General features: G+C 60.4%; 1 protein-coding gene across 2 annotated transcripts in view; it reads left to right on the forward strand.

The window, feature by feature from the left end:
- The first annotated feature begins 1,833 nt into the window (after nt 1-1,833).
- Nucleotides 1,834-20,584, forward strand: part of NCS1 (neuronal calcium sensor 1) — a 52,925-nt gene continuing 34,174 nt past the window's right edge. For both annotated transcript variants that reach the window (XR_005835283.1, XM_040632070.1), the window contains exon 1: nt 1,834-1,919. Coding sequence is in view for 1 of the 2 variants with exons in the window: in XM_040632070.1 (XP_040488004.1) it covers nt 1,856-1,919 (64 nt within the window). In the remaining variant the exon portion in view is untranslated. The remainder of the gene's footprint in view (nt 1,920-20,584) is intronic.

Consider the following 20,584-nt stretch of genomic DNA (forward strand, 5'->3'; position numbering starts at 1 on the left):
CTCCCTGACTCTCTAAGCCCCACCTGGCTGCGCCCTGCGAGGCCATACACGGGCCACTGGGCTCCAGGGCAGGGCCCAGGAAGTGCTCCCCCTTCTCCAGGTCTTTCCCTGCCACATTCCTTGACGAACGTGGCTGGCAAGTATATGCCCTTCTGAAGGCTTCCTGGGGCCTGGGGCTCCACCAGGCAAGGCGGTGTAGGGAGGGGAATCTCGGGAATGAGCCATGTTTGGAGGCAGAAGGGGGCATCTGGGGGCTGAGAAGCACTCCTCAGTTCCTCTGTGTACCCCGCCGGGCCCCTTGAGGTCTGAATACTGTGCCGAAGTGGGGAGAAAAAGAAACCCTGCCCACCGCCTCATCCTTGCCTCTTCCTCCCGCCCTCTGTCCACCCCCAGGCCCCAGCACCTTCCTTCTCATCAGGGAGGTTTGCTGAGTGACCACGGCAAGTCAGGTGCCTTCCAGGTGTAGGAGATACAACCAGAAATAAGACAAGAAGCCCGCTCTCAGGGGATTCACACCACAGGGGACGGGACACACAAGAAATCACCACCACCACTAAAACAGACGGTTAGTCTGCGGTTGCGAAGGAGAAAAGGATAAAGCTGGTTAGGAGACAGGACAGGTGCCCACATATTGCCATTGTAGATGGGGATGGCCAGGGAAGGCCATGTGGACTCTGTCTGGCCTCTGTCCATCCAGATGGAGCCCCGGCCACTGGCCTCAGCCTGGACTCCCGCCTGGAGGACCCCTCCACAGGAAGGCCTGCCCCTGTCACCCCTCTGCTTAAAGCCCAGAGGCCCAGCTCCTTGGGGAGAGGGGCAGGCCGGTCCCCACTGGCCCTGGCCCTTCTCTCGGGTTTCAGATCTTACCCCGCCTGCGCCTGCGGCCCTGTGCTCTGAGAGTTGTTCTCCCTCGGGTTCGGGCCTCCCCTCCTCCAGGTTTTCACGGCCGGGAACCCTTTCCCAAGCACCCCCTCCCTTCCCTGGTCTTGGAGGTCACCTTCCCCCCAGGCCGCGGTAGGTATCCCCCAGCAGACATGTGACATCCTGCCGCGCACTGCCCCTCCCCCCCGCCCCGCACCTTAAGGGCGGGGGCCGCGCCTGTCCCATTCACCGGCGGGTCCCCAGCGCCCAACAAATCCGCGTCGAATGAATGAGTTCCACAGCGCAGAGACTTGGCCTCATTCACGTCAGATCGCTGGGCCTCCGCCCGGCGAGCCCGCGGGGGCGGAGCCACGGGCGCGGCGGCCTGGCGGGGGCGGGGGTGACCGCCCCCTCCCTCCGCGAGCCGGGCAAGGCCGGGGGCTCCCCTCCGCCGGCCGGCTGGGTGCCCGCGGGGCGGCCGTGCGGCGGGCGCAGGCCCGGCCGGGCGGGTGCGGGGCGGGAGGTGGCGCCGGGCGCTGAGTGGCGGCTCCGGGTCCACCCCTGGCGCGCCGGTGCGAGCGTGAGGCGGGAGGCGGGGAGCGCAGGGGCGGCGGCGAGAGGGAGCGCAGCAGCGAGCATGTGCCGCGGAGCCCAGTAACCAGGGACGACCGCGGCCACCCCGCGGCCGCGTCGGCGCCCAGCCCAGCGCAGCTCCCGCCGCAGCGCCCGGAGAGGGCGGCGGCCGGCGGCGCCCGAGCCTGCGAGCGCCGCCCCGCGCCCGCGCCGCGCCGCGCCCAGGGGCCGAGGCGCCGCCAGCCGCGCAGCGCCTGCGCCAGGCCCGCGCCCAGGCCGCGGGGCCGGCGCGAACAAGCGCGGCCGGCCGGCAGTCGGCGGCCCTCCGCGCGCCCCGCCCGCCGCCCGGCCCGCCGGCCGAGCCGCTCCGCTGGGCGCCCCGACGGGGTCCGGCCGGGGGCGGGGGCCGCGGCCGCCGAGGATGGGGAAATCCAACAGCAAGTTGAAGCCCGAAGTTGTGGAGGAGCTGACCAGGAAGACCTACTGTGAGTGCGCGCGCCAGGACCCCCGCCCCGCGCTCCGCGGCGCTGCCTCCGCCCCCTCGCGCCCCTCCCCCACGCCCGGCCCCCCACCCCACCCCCACCCCCACCCTCAGACCCCGCGTCCCTCCTTCGGTCGCGCCCGCCTCACCCCTCCCTCGGCCATTCCCGCCCTGCCTCGGCGCGGGCAGCTCTGCAGCCCCCGGCCGCGCCCCCGGCCCCACACCTGGCGCTATTGTTCTAGGGCACCCCTCCCCCCCCCACGCCCGGGACGGGTGCCGCCTGTCGGCGCGCGCGGGGCCACCCCCGGGCCGGGAGGGCCGGCTCCAGTCCCCCCTTCCCCCCCAGGGCCCCCTCTTTGCAGAGCTGTCCGAAAGAGCCGGGGTGTGCTAGGGCGAGGGGGCGGTGGTCGGGGAGGGGGCTCCCGGTTGCGCGGTGGCTGGGGCTGTGCGGAGCCGACTGGCACGAGCGCAGCGGGGTGGGTGATTCATGCATCACGATGCCGCTGCTGTTGCCGCTGCTGCTGCTTCGAGGTTGGCCTATCGCCCCCTCCCTGGCCCGGATCGTGTGCGTTGGGGTGGGAGGGGGGCGAGACTTGCCCGAACGCTCGAGGCGGCGGCGGCTCGGGGTCCTGGGCGCCCTGTGGGCTGCAGGATTTACAGGGTGAATTCTCCCGTGGCCCTGATCTCACCTCCCCTTTTCTATCTCAATCTACCACATTGGGAAATGGGTTGATACAGCGGGGGGTGGGGTGGGGTGGGGGGCGATCTGGGCCATCTCAACAAGTCACCGTCTGGGGGGCCCCCTAGGAGGAGGGTCTGCCCATTTCGGACTTATCCAGAGCTGGCCCAGTGTGTCTCTCCACTTGGCCCAACTTCACAACTGTCCTGTACCCTTGCATCTTCAGTTTCTCCATGACTGACTTCTCCCTTCCCTGCAGCCTCTTGGGGGGGGGGGGGCACACCCCAGCTTGCCAGGGGTTCATGGCACTGGGTCCTGACCACATGCTCTTATTTTGGGTGGGACCGGGAGAAGGACGGCTGTGTTGTCTGGAAGGGCTCCAGTCTGGGTGTCTGACTTGGAAGGGGGTATTGGCCCTGGGTGTGGGCTGCAGTTCAGAACCCATACCTGGGCAGCTGTGGGGGGGGGCAGCCCCTCTGCCCTCTTCCTTCCCAGGCAGGAGATTGACTGCCAGCCTTCTGCGTTGATGGAGGCCTAGGAGGCAGCTTCTGGTGGTGCATTGCACAACCTCTGCCCCCCTCCCCCCTCCATTGGTCTTCTGGGCACGTTTGCAGGTCTGGCCAAGCCCACGCCTCAGCTCCGTGCCCCTTGCCCCCCTGTGCTTAGAACAAAGGGGGCTTTCCTGAGTGGGCGCTAGTCTGCTGAGAGGTAGTGGTCCTTCTCCAGTGGAATTCTCCAGCAAGGAGGTCACATCCCAGTACCTGCTCCTTGAAGCGTAGAGGCTCCAAGGACAGGGACACGGTCCTTACTGTTCTTACCCTCTTTCCTGGGGGGGACAGGAGGGGGGGAGGTGGCCCAGTTTGGCTGCTGTTCTGTGAGATTTGCTGGGCCTTCCCTCAGGCTCTGTCCAGTTGTGGGCCGTAGCTGTCCGCAGGCAGGCTGCAGGTGGGACGTCCCAGGCTCCTGTGCCCGGAGAGGCAGAGAGCACCACGGGCTTTGACGGGCATGGTGGGCTTGGGTTGAACCAGGGCGTCCCCATGCCGGTGGAGCAGGTGGTGGGGAGAGGGGACTGTGAGCTGAATGAAGCTGGGTTGCCTGCTTCCTGAGTGTGTCACATGCCAAGCTCTTCGCATCATTAGCTCATAGAATCCTCAGCCGCCATGCACACGGTGGGCACTATTACCAGCTGCATTTACAGACAAGGGAACGAAGACTCAGAAAGGTGAAGTCGTGTGCCCAAGATCCGTGGCTCGTCACCAGGTGGTGCCAGGACTCAAATTCCGGTCTGTCTCCAAAGTTAGGCCCCTTGAAAGACCTCAGAACTCAGGCCGAGAAGTCAGGAGGGGCTTTTCTTCTGTGGGTCCCTGTCTGGTTGATGCCATCAGCCCGTGATGGTAGATTCTAGATGGGAAGGGGTGGAGGGTGGTGGTCATTTCCCCCCTCCCCCCGCCCGGGCACATCTGTCAGCTTTGGGAGAAGTTGAGTCAACAAGGCTTTGTTAGGAACGGGTCTGGTGGTGCTGAGCCGGCCTGGGCTATTTTTAAAGGCCTTTGGAGACATGGAACAGTTTTGATCTGAGAGAGTTAGCCGAGAACTTTCCTCTGTAGAGCCCTTATTAGGTGTGGGCTGGGGGAGGTGGCGGGGGGTTCACTGGCTTCCCGTCGGTCTCCCTTGCTCCTGCTTGGCTGTGCTGGCACTTAGTAGGGCCACATATATTTGTTGCTGGAAAGTCTCCCCGCAGGAAAAGCAGAGAAAGCCTCCAGCTTGTTCTAAGGCCCCAGATGGGCTTCCTTCTGATGGGGACTGAGCCATCTGCTCTGTGTTCCGGGGGTTCTGTGTGTGGGGTCAAGAGAGGAGCACTTAGCAAGGACCATCAGCGTCTCCGGGAGAGCTTGTCAAATTCCAAGTGCACGGCTTGCTTTGTGCTCAGATTTCTCAGTCCGGAGGTCTGGGCTGGGTCCAGGGCCCTGCGTCCTTGACAGGTGTTTGTCACGCAGATCTTGGTTCCCAGGAGCCCCATTTGAAGACCCACCCTGGTCCCATGGGTCCTAGGCCACCTCGGGAGAGCACAGCTGGCTGCAGCGCCCAGAGGGGAGTCCAGATGTTCACACCTGAGTCATTGCTGGCTGCCACCCTTGGTGGTGACTCGCCTGCTCCCTGGGAAAGACTGTCCTGGTGGTCTGTGCGTGTGTGTCTCTGTGTGTGTGTGTGTGCGCATGCGTGCGTGTGCATGCACGAGGGAGCAGGAGGAGGTCTAAGACACATCTGGACGCAGCCTCGCTAAAACCTCCCGTCTTCTAGGCTGAACACTGCAGAGGAGACTTTTTTTCCTCCTTTGCAGATAAGATTTTGTAAATCATCGTGCCCCGTCGTGCAATCCTTACCCTTCCTGGCGCAGCTCACACCCAGGAGCCCCAGCAGGTTCGAGACTGATGGGGGCCCCCGCCCCGCTGGGACTCAGAGAGCAGGACTCAGTGTGGCCGGCAGCCCAGTTTCTTGGAGGTCTGGCCCACTTTCTTCCAGCTTGTTGTTGGTGAGGCTGCTGTCAAGCCTGTGTGCCTAGGCTGTGGGACAGGCCAGCCCCTCCCCTCAGTGACCCTCGGTTTCCTCATCTGCCACACGGTGATGCTCGTGGGTCTTGGGCCCCAGGGGATGTAACGCATCGATAGGGTAACTCCCTTATAGCCTCATCTGTGGCCTTTGGTAAAGGGGCCTCCTTAAGGCGCGACAAACACCTGTCAAGGATGTAAGAGTGGATGTGAGCAGTCGTCACTAATGTCGCTTCGACTACCCAGTTCAGCTGCCTCTTGAACCGATCTCAAGTGCATCTCGTGGGCAGAGTTCATCCCTCCACATGGAATCTTCCTGCGGCCGCAGCCTTTGTGCCTGGCCCGCAGGCGGCAGAGAAAGGTGGCAACCTCACTCTGCCCGAATCCTGGCAGGTTCTTGTTTTACCTGCAGTAGTCTCCCCCGGACACCCCCCTTGTTCATTTCTGGTCTGCCCGGGCTGCCATTCATCGAGCCCTCGCTCGACACTGACACGGGAAGGAGAGGGATGTACCCTTGCCTTCCGATGGAAACCAGCCAGATGGTCCAAAAAAACCAAGCTTGTGGGGCTCGAGCCATTTGTTGCGGTCTGGGCTCCAGCCCGGCAGCCCCCACAGGCAGACAGACAGACACCCCCACCCCGCCTCCCTTCCTTAGCCTTTCCCCGTGGTGCTCCCGGTACTCCCCAGGGACCCTCTGTCTAGGACTCGGAGGAGGTCACCTGCTCCTTGTCGCTCTTGGTCAGCCCAGGCTCTGCCTTGACCTTGCTTGCCAACCTTGAGTCTCTGCAGCCTTTTTTCCTGATGCCCAGAATGGTGCCCAACACGCGGCAGCTCCCGGAGGGGAGGAGCAGCCGGATGGGAGGCCCGGGTAGCCGGCAGCTAAAGCCTCTGCCACGCAGAGCCGAGAAGGGGACCCTAGTTCACGGTCAGGAGTCTGGGGTTAAGAGATGCTGGGTGTCACCAGTTGGGCTCTTGTGGCTCTCTGGCTTTGGGAAGGGTCACACGAGGGTCTGTTCCCGGAAGAGAAGGAATATTCTCTGATGGTGATCAGAGAATGATGGTGATCACCCCCCGCACCCGGTGCTGGCCAACCAGAGGGGGCAGGACGTTGCTGGTGGGGGGAGGGAGTATCTGGTACCCATCTGGGGACAAATAAGCCGGGGTGTGAAGGCAAGGAACAAACCACCTGGCAGAGGGAAGGCCCAGAGGGAGGAAGGCGGCTTCTGTAATCCTATGTATCCTGGGCACAGGAGGGTGAGACCGGGGAGGCTCGCTCCCTCTCTCCCCTGGAGGTGAGACTGAACAGCAACAAGAAGAGTCAAGGTTAGGGGAGTTACACTAGAGTGGGCATCTGGGCAGGAAACATCCGATCCGCTGTTAGGAAAGAGCTCAATATCCTGGAGAAGGGGGCTGGGTCCTCAGTCAGGCTCTGTGACCCTGGGCAAGTCACTTACCCTCTCTGAGCACCAGCTCATTCATCTGTCTCACCTGCCCGTGTGACTCCGTGGATCCAAATGGGAGGATGCTTTGAGGTCCCGAGTGTGGACCAGAAAGGGAAGGGGGGCTGTTTGGCAGCAGAGAGGCAGGGAGGATTGTGGGCCTCTGGGACCAGATGTCCCAGGGTTCTGGCTCTTTCCTTGTGCAAGCCGCTTCTCACAGAGCTTTACTTTCCTCCTGTGGAAGATGGGCATCCCAGAGACCCCGGAGCTGGATTCACGGGCATGTGAAGGGGTTGGCGCGGTGCCTGGTTCGAGGGGACGCTTTCAGCTTCTGGTGGCTTCCGTCCTACGATCCTCTGTCTCCTAGAGCAGGATGGGAGGAGTGGGTCTGCAGCCTGCCCCCTTTGTGCAGAGAGAAGCAGAGGAGGCCAGAGAGGGACAGGGACTTGTGGGGGTCACAGAGCCCGGGCCTCCTCCTCATACCTGTTCTGGCTCTTTCTGCCTCCTCTGGCTCCTTCCGGCGCCAGCCCCACCCCCACCCCACCACAGAGATTCTGGCAGTGTGACATGAAAGCCCTTTCTCCTGGCCACCCAGCTTCCTCTGCTCCCAAGGCCAGACCTCGGCCCCTCTGGGCCGACTGTGGGCAGCGGGCAATGCAGCCGGAGCTGGGCCAGGCTCACGTCACTCCTCACCAAGGGCCCCGAAGGCCATGGGAAGGGATCTGCACGTTTTCTGAGATGCGTGGGGGGCCACGGAAGGAGGTGGTGGAGAAAGTTAGATGTGGGTTTGGAGAGTGTTCTTGTCTATAGTCCAAGAACGGATGGGAGGAGGGGGTGGTCCTCGGGGCCGGGGGTGGTCACGGTGATGAACTGGGTGTCCGTGGGGGTGACAACAGAGCTGGGTATCCTTGGGAGGAAGATTCCATTGGACTTGGTGTGTAGGTTTCATTACCTTATGCATTTGGAATTACATACTTTTTATTTTCTAACTTTTTAAAACCTGACAATTGGGAATGTTTGCTCACATTGTTTACTATTCTTTTAAACCATGATTTTTAAGGGGCGCCTGGGTGGCTCAGTCGGTTAAGTGTCTGACTCTTGATCTCAGTCTTGATCTCAGGGTCGTGGGTTGGAGCCCTGCGTTGGGCTTCATGCTGGGCATGGAGTCTACTTAAAAAAAAAAAAAGTTTAAAACATGATTAAAAAAATAAAAAGCATGATTTTTTAAATGGTGTATCCTATGAATGCAACATTTTATTTGGTTCCCTTCTATTGGACAGTTAGGCTGCTTTCTTAATCCATCCCTCCCTCCCTCCCTCCCTCCCTCCCTTCCTTCTTTTCCTCCTTCCCTCCTCCTCTCCTCCTCCTCCTCCTCTTCTTTTTTTACCAATATCAATAGGGATGTGACAAACATTTTTCTACTCAATCTTTGTACGAACATCTTTGCAATAAATTTTTGCACGGAGCTCTTCTTGAAGATAAATTCCCCCAAATGAAGCTGCAACGTTAAAGCCCGGGGACATCTGAAAAGGCTTTTGATAGAAAAATTGTTAAATCACTCTCTACAAAGTATGTTCCAATCTTCACTCTCAGCAAACATGGGTGAGAGAGTGCCTGTTTCCCTGCATTCTTGCCAGCACTGAGTCTACCTGCTTTTCTTGATTACTGCTGATTTTGTGGGGAAGAAAGAGTAGCTCCCTCGTTCAAAGTTCATTCCTTTGATTACTATTAAATAGAATCCTAGGGTCTTTGAGCTAGAGGAGACTTTGGGGTCATCTAGTCCAATGCCTTTATTTTACAAATGGGAAAAGCAAGTACTGGAGAGACGAAGTGTTTCTCCCAAGGTTACAAGGCAAATACCAGGCAGAAACCCAGGACTGCTGGCTCTAACTTTTGGGGTGCTCCCCACTGTGCCATGAATGGGTTGGCTGTTGGGGTGGAGACGGGGATGTCTTGCTGTTTTCTGACTCGGTGCATCTTGCCCTAAATATCTCTTACTCTCAGGCAAGGCCGAAAACTAGTATCAATTAAAAAGAGCATCCTTCTTGGGGCGCCTGGGTGGCACAGCGGTTAAGCATCTGCCTTCGGCTCAGGGCGTGATCCCGGCGTTCTGGGATCGAGCCCCACATCAGGCTCCTCCGCTATGAGCCTGCTTCTTCGTCTCCCACTCCCCCTGCTTGTGTTCCCTCTCTCCCTGGCTATCTCTATCTCTGTCGAATAAATAAATAAAATCTTTAAAAAAAAAAAAAAGAGCATCCTTCTTCCCGGCATTTTGAGATGTAACACTTTGCACGTCCTGGGCGTGGTCTCTTTACCAGGGCAGAGAACGTCATAAATGAATGTGCCAAGTTTCCAGGTAACTTGAAATTGGGGTCAGATTCCCAGCTGAGGGCAGGACAGCAGAGTGTTGAGAGCTTGTGAGACAGCTTGCTGTCTTCTGGCAGTGACTCTGCCGAGCGCCTTACCCCTCTGAGTTCTGGGTGTTGTGTGTGCCGTGGGGATGGACCACAGTGCTTTTCCCAACAGGCGGACGCAGGGACCGGCGTGTAGTAAGGGCTCCGTCAATACTCTCACAGGAAAGTGGGTGCTAAGCTGTTGGTGTCAGGGGACAGCAGTCCTTGGCCACCCCCCTGGTGGTCACAGGGTGAGCAGTCACAAGCCCTCTGCTCAATTAGGAGTGAGTGGCGAATGGGATGGCCTCTGTATTTGGCCCAGCCGGTGGGCAGCGGGATCATTCTGCCCTGGGCTCCTGGCTCACTGAGTTGGGGAGGGAGGACAGGCTCTGGAATGCTGGACTTTAGGTCCCTGCATGGACTTGGCTTGGGAGGGCCAGAGAGACACCTGCCTGCACTTCAGTCCCAGAACCATCCCATCCTGGACAGTGACCGTGGAGTCCCCGGTGCCCCTGGGACTCAGTTTCCCTTTCTGTACAATGTTCAGATTGCCAGCTGGTGAGACTAGGGACCGAGCGTGCCTGGGCTCTGGCGTCTTCTGACCTGGGATCATGGGCTGTCTCAGCCACAGGCACAGGTCTTAGTTTCTCGTGCCTCGGTTTTCTCTTCTGCAAACTGGGGCTGTTGTGGGTGAGGTGAGGGATAGTAGAGACAGAAATTTGATGGCTGCTCAGTGATGAGGGCGAATCTGTAATCAACATCGTGGAAGGATGCCGCGCATTCCTAGGAGTGAGGCCCAGCTCAGGGTTCACACGCGCCCATCGCCAACAACTCTCAGGATCCTGGGTGGTCCGCGCTTACAGATGAGAAACAGGCTCACAGGGGATCGGGGTTGGCCCAAGGCCACGCACCTGGTGAGTGACGCAGCTGGCGTTTGGTCTTGGGCCGAGCGCGGGGCCCTTGTGGGTGGGGGTGCCGGGAAGCTGCCTTGGGGGTGTGCGGGCGATCGTGCGCACGCGTGGGTGCCTGGTGTGGGTGTGTGCTGGGGCGGGGGCTGCGGAGCACACGTGCGCGCCCCGGCTGGCGTGGGCGTGCTCCGGGCGAGAGGGTCGGGGTCGCGGCGTGTGTCGGGAGTGGGCGAGCCGGCACGTCTGTGCGCGCGCGTGCGCACGCAGGGGTGTGTGAGGGCCGCTCTGTGCAGGTTGTAAATACGGATGCACGGGGTGGGCGGGGGCGCCTGGGCGTGAGGCTCAGACGGGCCTGGAACCCGAATCAGAAGCCGATGGCGCTGTTGCCTGCTCTGGGACCAGGCGACCGGGCTGCCGCTTCTCAACCTCCTGCCCTCACCACGGTGCCCTGTGGGAGCCCGTCCGTCCGGGGGCAGTGGGGGAATTTGGGAGGAAGAGCAAAAGTGACAACCCCCATTTACCAAGTGAGGGTGTGTTGCCGTGAATACTGAGTATAGATTTACCGCCCTGTGGTCTCACCACGGGCCTGGGAGCAGGGACTATTGTGCCCATTTTACAGGTGAAGAAAAAGAGGCCTAGACAGATTCAGAGACATGCCCATGGCCTCCCAGACAGTCAGTGGCCACTGGGGCTCAGGCGCAAATCTTTGTCTGCCCAAAGCAATGCCCCTCCCTCTGGGGGCCTGCCTCCTACAATCTCTGTGAGCCTTATACCCTTAGAGCTGCTAAGAAGGGTAGTGAGCACCCCATCATTAGAGGCATTCAAGGAGCTGTTGGATATCAGATACTGGCCGGGCATCCCAGATTCCTGGGCTGGAGGTGAGGTTGGACAGTGGGTAGGATCCTTCCAGCTTCATAGCTTTGCACACGGCCCTCGTGGTTTCGCCTCCTGCAAGGCATTTGGGACAGCTTTGCCTTGGCTTCCTTTGGGAGTAGGTAGACTTGAGGCCTGCCAGCAGGCAGCAGCACAACAGTTGTGAGAAGTCCAGGGGGCATCAGTAGGAGTGGGCATCAGGGGGCAGCCCCGCCCAGGCCTCAGGCTTTCGCAGCCTCTGCCCGTCCCAGGCGAGGCTCCGGTGCTCACTAGGTGCCCAGCGCTATGCTCCTCTCATGGGATGCTCCCAGCCCGTGAGCTCAGGAGCGCTGTGTCCTCTTGTCCAGCTAGCACCATCTCTGCCCTGGGGGAGCCTGCAGGCTGGGGCTGGGAAGCAGGAGGCAGCCCAAAGATAAGGCCATGGAGACCAACGGGATACGCCTGGAGCGCCCCAGCCATCCTGCCCTGCCGGTGCCTGGCATGGCCAGGGTGCCTCGAGAAATGTCTGTTGAACAAAGTGGGAGACCACAGGTGCAGCGTGAGGCTCAGGGACACAGCAACAGAGGGGACCTCCGGGGCCGGAGGCCTAGTAGCCCTGCTCCGGTCAACTGTAAGCTCCTTGAGGGTCGGGACATGCATGGTAGATTTGCTTTTTGTGCAGTGCCCGGCCTGGAGCCACGTACAGGGCAGGCCTGTGAACACCTCTGCATAAGGCTCTGGGCTTTCCAAAGTGTTTGTCTATGTGTTGCTTTGTTTTGGTCTTCCGCTGACCAGGGTGGGACCTGTTTGTGCTCCTGACTTGCAATCAGATGGGGCAGGGCTGGGGGGAGGGGATCTCCAGGTTGGAGTCTGGGGTCCTCATTCCAGCCTGACTTGCTATGGCTTTTAGCTGCCCCCTCGGGGTCTCAGTTTCTCCAGTGTCCTGCTGTCTATGAGATGGGGTGTCACCTTTTCTTAGCCCGAGGGTATCCTGATTGGGCCACCCAGGGGGCGGTGTTCCCCACCTACTGAGTCCATGCCGGGGGTGCCCAGGAAGGGGTGCAGAGCAGCCACTGGCTCTGGCACTCCTGGGCTCACACGGTAGCACCAGGAAGCTAATGGGGTGTCCAGGCCACCGTGCTCCGGATTCCCTGGCAGGGGAGAAGGAGGAGGGCGGGAGGAATGTGGCTTTGAGGAATGTTTAACCCAAAGCAGAAATAGCACTCTGCTTTTTTTATTTTAGGCTTAGGTTTTCAGTTAGGAAGTGGGCTCAGAGTGCCATTCTCTCTCTCTCCCTCCCCTCTCTCTCTCTCCCTTGGCTCCCCCACAGCTCTGGCCTTTTGGGGACAGAAGGTGGCCTCTTTTTCTTTTTTTTTTTAAACTAAGAAGCTGCTGTGGGAACCAGAAAGGCCCTGGATTTGGTGGCAGACAGAGCTGGGTTCAGATCCCTCATTCTCCACCTCCCAGCCCTGTGGCCACCCTGACCCTCTGCTTTGTCTTCTATGGAACTGGTGGGGAGGGAAGTGACGTGAGTGGAGATGGCTTGTCTGCGGTATCATGTCGGGCGTTCCTGTTCGGGGAGCAGCCAGGCCTGGGTGCAAAGCCTGGCTCCTCTCCCCTCGAGCCTCCTTACTTCACCTGTAAAATGGGCAGGTGATGATACTCCCGCCTCCCAGGACTGTGGCCGGAATGAGCGTGAAAATATTGGCAGAATGGCATGGTGGGTCCCAGGCTCCTGCACCCCTCCTCTGAGCCCAAGTGGCCTCACACAGGCCTGCTGCCAGGTTGAATGAGGGTCCATGCCCTGGGCGAGGGGCAGCTTGGAGGCGCTCTTCACCCGACCCTCTGCTCGGGCCAGCGCCCCCGCAGCCTCTCCGAGGTCAGTGCCCAGGGACCGTCCAGTGGCCTCCCCCGACCGGGTGGCAAGGACACGTTCAGCTCGTCCTCGTCTCATTCAGGGCTGTGAGCGCTGTGAGGACAGACCCGTCTCGTTTCGGGGGTCCTCACTGTCCCCCCGGCTCCTAGAACAGAGCCTGGCGCATATCCGTTGGGACGAACAAGCAACTAGGAAAAGGGAGAAGCTAACGAGTAAGCAGGGCTGCTCACCCATCCTGGGTCTGTATTCTCTGCTCCTGTCTGGCCCCCCCCACCTCCTGGGCCGGGGCTGGGGGGGCCTGCCCTGTCTGGGGGGTCCTGAGAAGTCAGGCACGGGGAGGCTGGGCCCCGGCAAGTCAGGCCTGGCCAGGACCTGGACCCCTCTCACCTCCCCGGGCCTGGGGACACGAGGAGGGGTCCCCCCAGCCCACATGGCCCCTCCTTCCGGCCCCCCTGCCGCTCCTGTCTCTTTGTAGGAACCAAGAGATTCCTGTTCAAAGGCAGGAGACGGGGCTATTTTTGGCACTGTGGGGGGAAAAGCGAATGCTTCCCTTCTGTTCAAAAGTGTATGGTGTGTGTGCTGGGCAGACGAGCCGCTCGATGGGGCTCTGAGCCCGTGCTGCCTGGGCTTCTGCCCCCCGGCCCCCAGGGCCCTGCTTCCCTGCCGGGGCTCAGTAGCCCACAGGGCCACGTTGGGTGATGATTATTTCCAGACTGCCCGCGATGAGGCCCTTGCTGGGCCTGAGCAGAACAGGATCTTAATTAAAACGAACAGCAGCCCTCAAAATAAAGGAGAGGAGCCTGCTAGCTGTTCTTACCTTGATTCGTGTTTCCTCGGCTCAGGCTCTGTGGAGCTGGGGGTGGTTGTGAGAAGGAGGTCCAGCCGGCTGGAGGAGAAGGGCTGGAGGCCCTGGGTGCCCTTGTGGGGTGAATTCGGCCATGGGTATCCCCGGGCCACCTTGCCACTCTTTACTTCCAGATGCAGAAAGCCGTTGTGGAACAGCTGCCTCGTGCCCGGTCCTGTGGGTGCCAGGATGAAGGGCAGATGGACGGATGGACTTCTGCCTTCCTGGCACTCGCGGTTTGGTGGGGAAATGGATAGGAGGCTAGGATAAGCATCAAGGCAGGGCATTCCACAATGCTGTGGGAGGCTACCGGGTCGGGGGTGCATCTGGGAGGGCTTCCTGGAGGAGGTGATGTTTCAGTTGAAACCTGAGGGTAGGGTTGCCAGCCATAATAAACAATTATTCATCATTTATCTGAAATCCAAGTTTACCTGGGCATCCTGTATTTTTATGTGCTAAATTTGGGGGCCCTACCTGAAGCTGAGAAGGCACAAAGCGGTTTGGGGAGGGGTAGTTTATGGGAGATGCTAAGAGTGTTTCAGGCAGAGGGAGCGGCATGTTCCAGGTCTGGAGGCATCTAGGCGTGGCCACGGTGAGGACCTAGAGAAGGCGCAGTGGCCAGAGTGGAGGGGAGGTGCATGGTAAGGTCTGATTAGTTAGTCCTGTGGAGGGGCTGCCGACCAGCAGGGCGGGGCCCCACCTGGAGGGAGCCCTGCTGCGGCCGGTCTTGGGAGCCAGGAGAGCCGTGTGAAGCCCCAGGGACACTCGGGGACATGGGTGTCCACCTTGGCCAAAGGAGTACGAGCAGGTGAAGTGGTCACGGCCTCCGTCTGGCCTCCGGCAGGTTCCGGCCAGGCTGACAGGTGTGTGGCTGTGCCTTTCTGCGGCCCATTACTGCTTGGAGTCCCAGTGCTGTTGTCCTCCTGCTGCCCAGGACCAGGCTAAGGACCGGACAGGACCAGTCACTTCTGTGCGGAGGCCAGGTCAGGGCCACCCTCTGCTCTCGGTTCTTAAAGGGCCAGAGCTGGAGCCCGCAGTGCTGCCGGTGCCAGGGTGCCTGGGGCTCCAGCCCCGACTCAGCACCCCCCAGGGATGCTGCGGGAGCTGGGCCACCCCTGGCTGGTCACTCTCCGTGGGAGCTTTGCCACATCTTGGGCAGAAAGGAGAGGGAGGGGTGCTGGTGGTGGAGGTGGGGTGGGGTCCTGCTGACCTCATGCCTGCCCGGTTTCCATTCCCAGTACAGCCCCCACTTGGTCCCTGTATCGCTGTCAGTGTCGTCTCCAGCTCCTCGGTCTGGGGGTGGCTTGCACCTTCCCTGGGCCTCTCAGGGCCCCTCCCCCACCCCCATTCTGAAGTTTCCTTGCTCTGGGGCTTGTGACCTTATTAAGGACTATGACTGACCTGGCTCCTGCCTGAGCTGGTTGGAGACCAGCCCAGCTTGTCCCACCCGCTCCCAGGTCTGGGGATGAGGCAGGGAAGGGGAGATGTTGGGGTAGGCAGATGCCACATGCCCCACATTTCCCAGAACAGGGCTTCTCACACCCCCTCCCATCCCAGGTGCCCATGTCAGTGGCTCTGGTCATCTTGCCGTGTCTGAGGGTGCTGTGACACCTTTATTAATGATAGTAGCAGTTGTTGACATTTTGGGGCCCTTGCTGTGCTCCATCTGCCTAGACCACATCGGGTCTCTTCTGGCCAATTCTTTGTTCCAGCGAACTGTGGCTTCTTGTGGTCCCCTGAGCTCACCACACTCCATGTCATCTCTGGAAAGCCCTTTCCCTTCCTCTTTGCCTGCTGAGGCCTGCCCATCCTTTCGATGTCAGTCTACGCGCCCTTTCCCCAGGGAGCCGCTCTGACCCCCTGACGGGGTCAGGATCCCACTTTACACACGTGGGTAGACAGCTGTGCTGTTGCGTGCTTGGGTCTGTCTCTCCTGTTACATCAGAGACTCGGAGGACAAGGACCTGTTGTGCTGTTGCGTGCTTGGGTCTGTCTCTCCTGTTACATCAGAGACTTGGAGGACAAGGACCTGTGTCTGGGTCAGTGCCGTGTTCCTGGAGCCCAGCTCATGGCCTGGCCCGCAGGCTGCTTAGCAATTAATTACTGGGTGAATGAAGGGGTAAAAGAAATCCCATTTTTTCTTCCCTTTTTTTTTTTTTTGGAGAGAAAGGGAGGGAAGGAAGGTGGGAGGGAGAGGGAGAAGAGGGAGAGAGAGAGAGAGAGAAAAGGCGTGCCCAAGAGTGCAGCCATCAGGGCAAGCCCCTTTATCGGACAGGAGGAATAACCTTGAGCTCTAGAAAGTAAAAGCGGGTGCGTCCACTTCCCCACCTAAAACAAGCATGACACGCACGCATCCTCCAAGAACGGATCCGCACTGAGCACCTACTATGTACCGGATGCTGTTTTGTGGCTGTGACATAGGCAGACACAGATTCTGCCCCCCGGGGCCCCCAGGCGCTGAGGGAAGACAAAATCAGAGAATCCAGGCAGGCAGAAAAGACAAGAACAAAACCGCCCCTCCTGCTGTCCAGGCTTTCCTCTGTGTATGTAGCCGTGGTAGGTTTTATCCTCAATCTCCTGATGAGGAGACCGAGTCTCAGAGAGGTTAACTGACTTGTCCGATGTCACACAGCTGGAACCTGGCAGGGCCGGGACTGGGACCTGTGAGTGTCGCTTGGTCTGGATCGTTCGGCCAAAGCAAGATGTTAATAGATCAGCAGATATTGAGAACTTTTGCTTCCCAGCCCCAGTGGCCTTTCGCTGGGGAGTCAGAGGAGCCAAAGGTGCGGTGCCTCTTTGAGGGCCCCGGATGATGCAGTTCGGCAGTCAGGCGGGAAGGTAACTCCCAGCAGGCATTTGTGTGATGTTTAAATGCCGTACTTCTCCAGCAAGCTCTGGAGTCACACAGACCCTGGTTCTGGTCCCAGCCTCACTGAGGACCGATGTTGGTCCTTGGGCAAGTGGCTTCACCTCTAGAAGCCTCAGTCTCCTGATCTGTAGAAGGGGGGTGCAAAGTCCTTGTCCCACAGCGTCGCTCGGGAATTGAATGAGATTAATGCAGGCCACGTGCTCAGCGCAGGCAGGCACGCAGTAAAGGCTAAGTAAATGGAGACTTTTGTACCTGGAAGCCACAAGACAAAGTACGTTTTTCTGCAGTTTTAAGAATTTTAGGGGGAAAAGTTATTTATTTATTTATTTATTTATTTATTTATTTATTTATTTATTTATTTCACACAGAGAGTAAGAGAGAATGTGAGTGGGGGGAGGGGCAGAGGTAGAGGGAGAAGCAGGCTCCCCGCTGAACTGAGAGCCCATGTGGGGCCTGTGGGGCTTGATCCCAGGACCCCAGGATCATGACCTGAGCTGAAGGCAGATGCCTAACGGGCTGAGCCACCCAGGCACCCCTAGGGAGAAAAGTCATTTAGCTTATATAGAAATGAAAATCAATGTGTTTTGTGACTTTATTTTTAGGGTAAGATAAATGTGTATACATGTTGGAGCAGAATGCAAAACTTGTGGAAATATTTGAGCTGGAACGTATGATTTGAACTACGCCCCACTCCCGGGGGCACCAGCCCTCTGCCTCAGAGGCTCTGGGGAGGGCACCTTTGGGGCACCCCTGGACTCCTCCAGCACGTGGCCCTGCTCCAGGGACCAGGCACTTTCACCTCCCGGTGAGCCGGTGGGAGTGACCATTCTTACCCCATTTGTCAGATGAGAAGACTGAGACATGAGCGGAAAGACGCACATAGCGCTTTACATGTGGGAAGGTCTCGGCATCCAGGACGAGGGTGGAGCCCAGAGCCTGGTTCTCAGGGGGCGGACCAGCAAGGGGCGCTTCGGTGGGCAGGAGCCGCTGCTCCCTACTGGACCATGAACCTCGCACCCGAGGCGCCCGGGGCCTGGCCCGCTGCAGGTGCTCAGCGAGTGCTTGCTACGGCCTGCGGGGCTCGGCGGTGGCCCCTTCTCTGGGGACGACCGTCTCCAGGCTAAAGCCTTCTTGAGCACGGGCTTCGGAGTTGGAGGGACCTGGGCGCCCACCTCCACTCCTCCTCCACTGACTGTGTCCTCGGACGGGTGCCTTTGCCTCTGTGAAGCCTCAGTTTCTTCACCAGCTGGGTGGGCCGGCGGGGACCCCCCCCACCTGTCAGCACAGGGTCTGGAGCCACACAAGAGCTCAGCCAATGGAGCCGGTGCCCTCTGGGCTCAGAAGAATCCGGAGGGGCCGAGAGGGAGCAGGGACATTTGATTTGGGATCTGAGCAGTCCTGAGCAGCTCTCATACCTCGGTCCCCTTGAGGGCTTGGCTCCTTTCTGGGTCCGAGGACATTTCCCATCAGCACCAACCCCCCCCCCTCCCCGCCCTGGCCCGGCCGGCCGCATCTGCTGTTGCTGCCCCAGTGGCAGTGGGACCCCTGACGTCTTATTCTAATACCATGGCCGTCATCATGATAGTCTGGGTCTCCGTGTCACTCGTCACATGCTGGGCTCTGTACTCTTGGCCCGCATCCTCTTGTTGGCTCTGAAAGCAGCTCGGTGAGAGCTGGGAGGGGAGCTCAAGGCTCAGAGAGGGGCATATGTGGACTGAGGTCACACAGCAGCTAGATAGTGGGTGGACCTGTCCCCACAAAGGCCTGTGGTGGGAGAGAGCCCAGCTTCAAGGCCTACAGGCGAGGCAGCCGGAGTCGGTCTCAGGGGTGGAGGGGTGAGGGGTGGGCAGCTGGCCCAGCTCTGCCCGGAGCAGTGAGCCCTGGAGTTTTGGGAGGCTTTACCCAATCCTGTGTGCAGAGGGCTTGGTGCAGGGCTAGTGCCGTAGCGGCAGCTCGCAGCTCGCAGCTCTGGTCCAGGTGGGTCTGCAGACGGCAGTCTGATGCACAAGTCCCTGCAGGTGAGCCCGCACAGAAAGTTCAGGGTCCGGTATGAGGCAAGGCCCTGCCCCGTGTTCCCGCGGACTGCTGTGGGCCCCAGCCGGCGTGGGTGGAGAAAGCGCAGAGGAGGCTGGGCTAACCATGGGTGGAGGGTGGGAGGAGCCCAGAGGGGAGGGCAGGGGGGGGTGGGGGAGGGTGGTGGGGCCAGGGCTCTGGGGAACTCGCGCCTTCTGGGTCAGCTGGAGGGGCTTCCGCAGCACCCCGCTCAGCCTGGAGTGCCCTGGAATTCTGGGCAGGAAGCCAGGTGCCTTTCTGATGAGCTCAGGCTAGCTCCCTCCAGCTGGGCATTTATGGAAGACAGGAGCGGGCGGGCGGAGGGCTGGCTGTCCCTCTCCCCATCCTGGAGGAGGCTTGGGGCGGGAGTCAGCAGCAGTGAGCCCACCGGTGCTCCCGTGTGTGTTATCGGGTTATAGCTGATCTCCGAGGCAGCTGTCCCCGAGGGCTCCTTCTCGCAGAGGAGCCTGCCGTCCCCCCCCCCAACCCCCGGCCAAGGGCACCTAGCCCCTTAGTGCAACACCTGGTCTGGGTTGTCTGGCCCAGGGCCTGTGACCACCCTCCTGTGTCCACACCACCCCTGGTGGGTGTCCACGGCCTGCTCCCTGGGGCACAGGGCCTGGGGGGGGTGGTCCATGGCCATTGGCTGGCTGCCTGCTGGTCACTTCATGGGGTGCGGGAGCTGGGGACTGGAGCTCTCTGGAGTCTGTGAATAGCTGCACGACCAAGGTGGGCCGCCTCGTCCCCTGCCCCCATGGGAACACCAGCCTATTTCCACAGCAGCATACACGTGTCTGTTGGGAGATGATGTGGGGCTCGGGGTGCGTGTGGCCCTCAGAGGCTGGGGGAGTGCAGGTGTCTGCTCACCCAGCCCTGGGGTGTGGCCAGAGCCCTGCGAGGGAAACTCCCAAGCATTTAACTCACTCTCTCTCTCTCTCTCTCCTCCCCACCTCTGGGTGTGTGGCACTCCGAAGTTAGCACAGTCAGATAATGTCTGCTGCACCGGGAGGAGCCATGTCCCCTTTCCTGGACAGAAGTGACAGGTCATGCGGCGGGGGTGTAGCAGACCCCAGAATCCAGGTCCCAGGAGCCTACCCTGCTACGCTGCCTTCCCCACAGGGAACGGGCCTCCTGGAGGTGGGGAGGGACTAGATGGGGTGGGGGGAGGGAGGTGGGAGGCTGGCAAGTGCTCGGGTGAGGGGAGTCAATGGGGGGACACCCGGCTGGCTGTGGAATGTGGGGGTGTTCCTGTGTTTTCTGCCTAGTAGGGCAGGAAGGGGGGTGTCCCCAGGAAGGGGAGGTCCAGTCTGGGGTGGGGATCCCTTCGGGCCATGTGGAGCGTGAGGGGCCCCCAGACCACCGTGAGGAGCGTAGGCAGGGGCTGAGCTAGAGGGGGCCAGCTGGAGAGGAGCTTGGGGCGCAGTGTGCGGGGGGCTTATGCTCCCCCTTCCCCGGACAGCCGTGGGAGAAGGGGACTCAAGGACCCCGGTGTTGGAGGTTGAGCAAAGGAGAGCCGGGGCCTGAGGAGGAGCTGTCTGAGGGGGCTACGCTTCTGGAAGCTATCTTTCTGCACTTCTGAGCACTTCTTCGCCCGAGTGGTCAAAAGCATGAGGACTAATGGAGTGTCACATTTAGTGACAAGGGGTAGCTGATGGCCAGGCCTAAATGGCCCCACTTTCTCTTTTTGTGTTAATCAAACCAGAGGCCTTCTTGCTGCAATGGGGGTGGGTGGCATGGGTGACACAGGCACTGGACCCAGCCTCTGTCCCTGGAGATGGAAACGGGGCCTGGATTGGCCACAGGACAGTGGCTGGAGAGGCCGGAAGGAGCGGGGTGGGCCTGCCATCCCTCCTGCTGCAGCCAGCGCCTCTGTGGGGGCCACCAGCCCCTGCTTTCTGTTCCCACCATGTTTGAGCTGAGCTTCAATCAGGAGAGAGGTATTTTGCTTAAGGGAAATCAAAATCAGACTCAACATTTATCCTGGGCTCCAGGGACCGGCTCTCTTGCGTTCATTCCTGGCAGACGAGAGAGCTGTGCGCGAGGGAGGAGGCCCAGGGAGCCGCCGCGGGAGCGGGAGCACTGTTCCTGCTAGTCCTGCCGGGGGCGGCGAGGAGAGGGGCTCTGCGGGCACCCCCGCCACAAGGGGTGAAGGTCTAGTTGCAGTGAGCCAGCTGGGGGAGAGCTGGGGAGCAGGCCTCTGCTGGGCCC

Source organism: Ursus maritimus, unplaced genomic scaffold (genome assembly GCF_017311325.1).
Source record: "Ursus maritimus isolate PB19 unplaced genomic scaffold, ASM1731132v1 scaffold_17, whole genome shotgun sequence".
Lineage (NCBI taxonomy): Eukaryota > Metazoa > Chordata > Mammalia > Carnivora > Ursidae > Ursus > Ursus maritimus.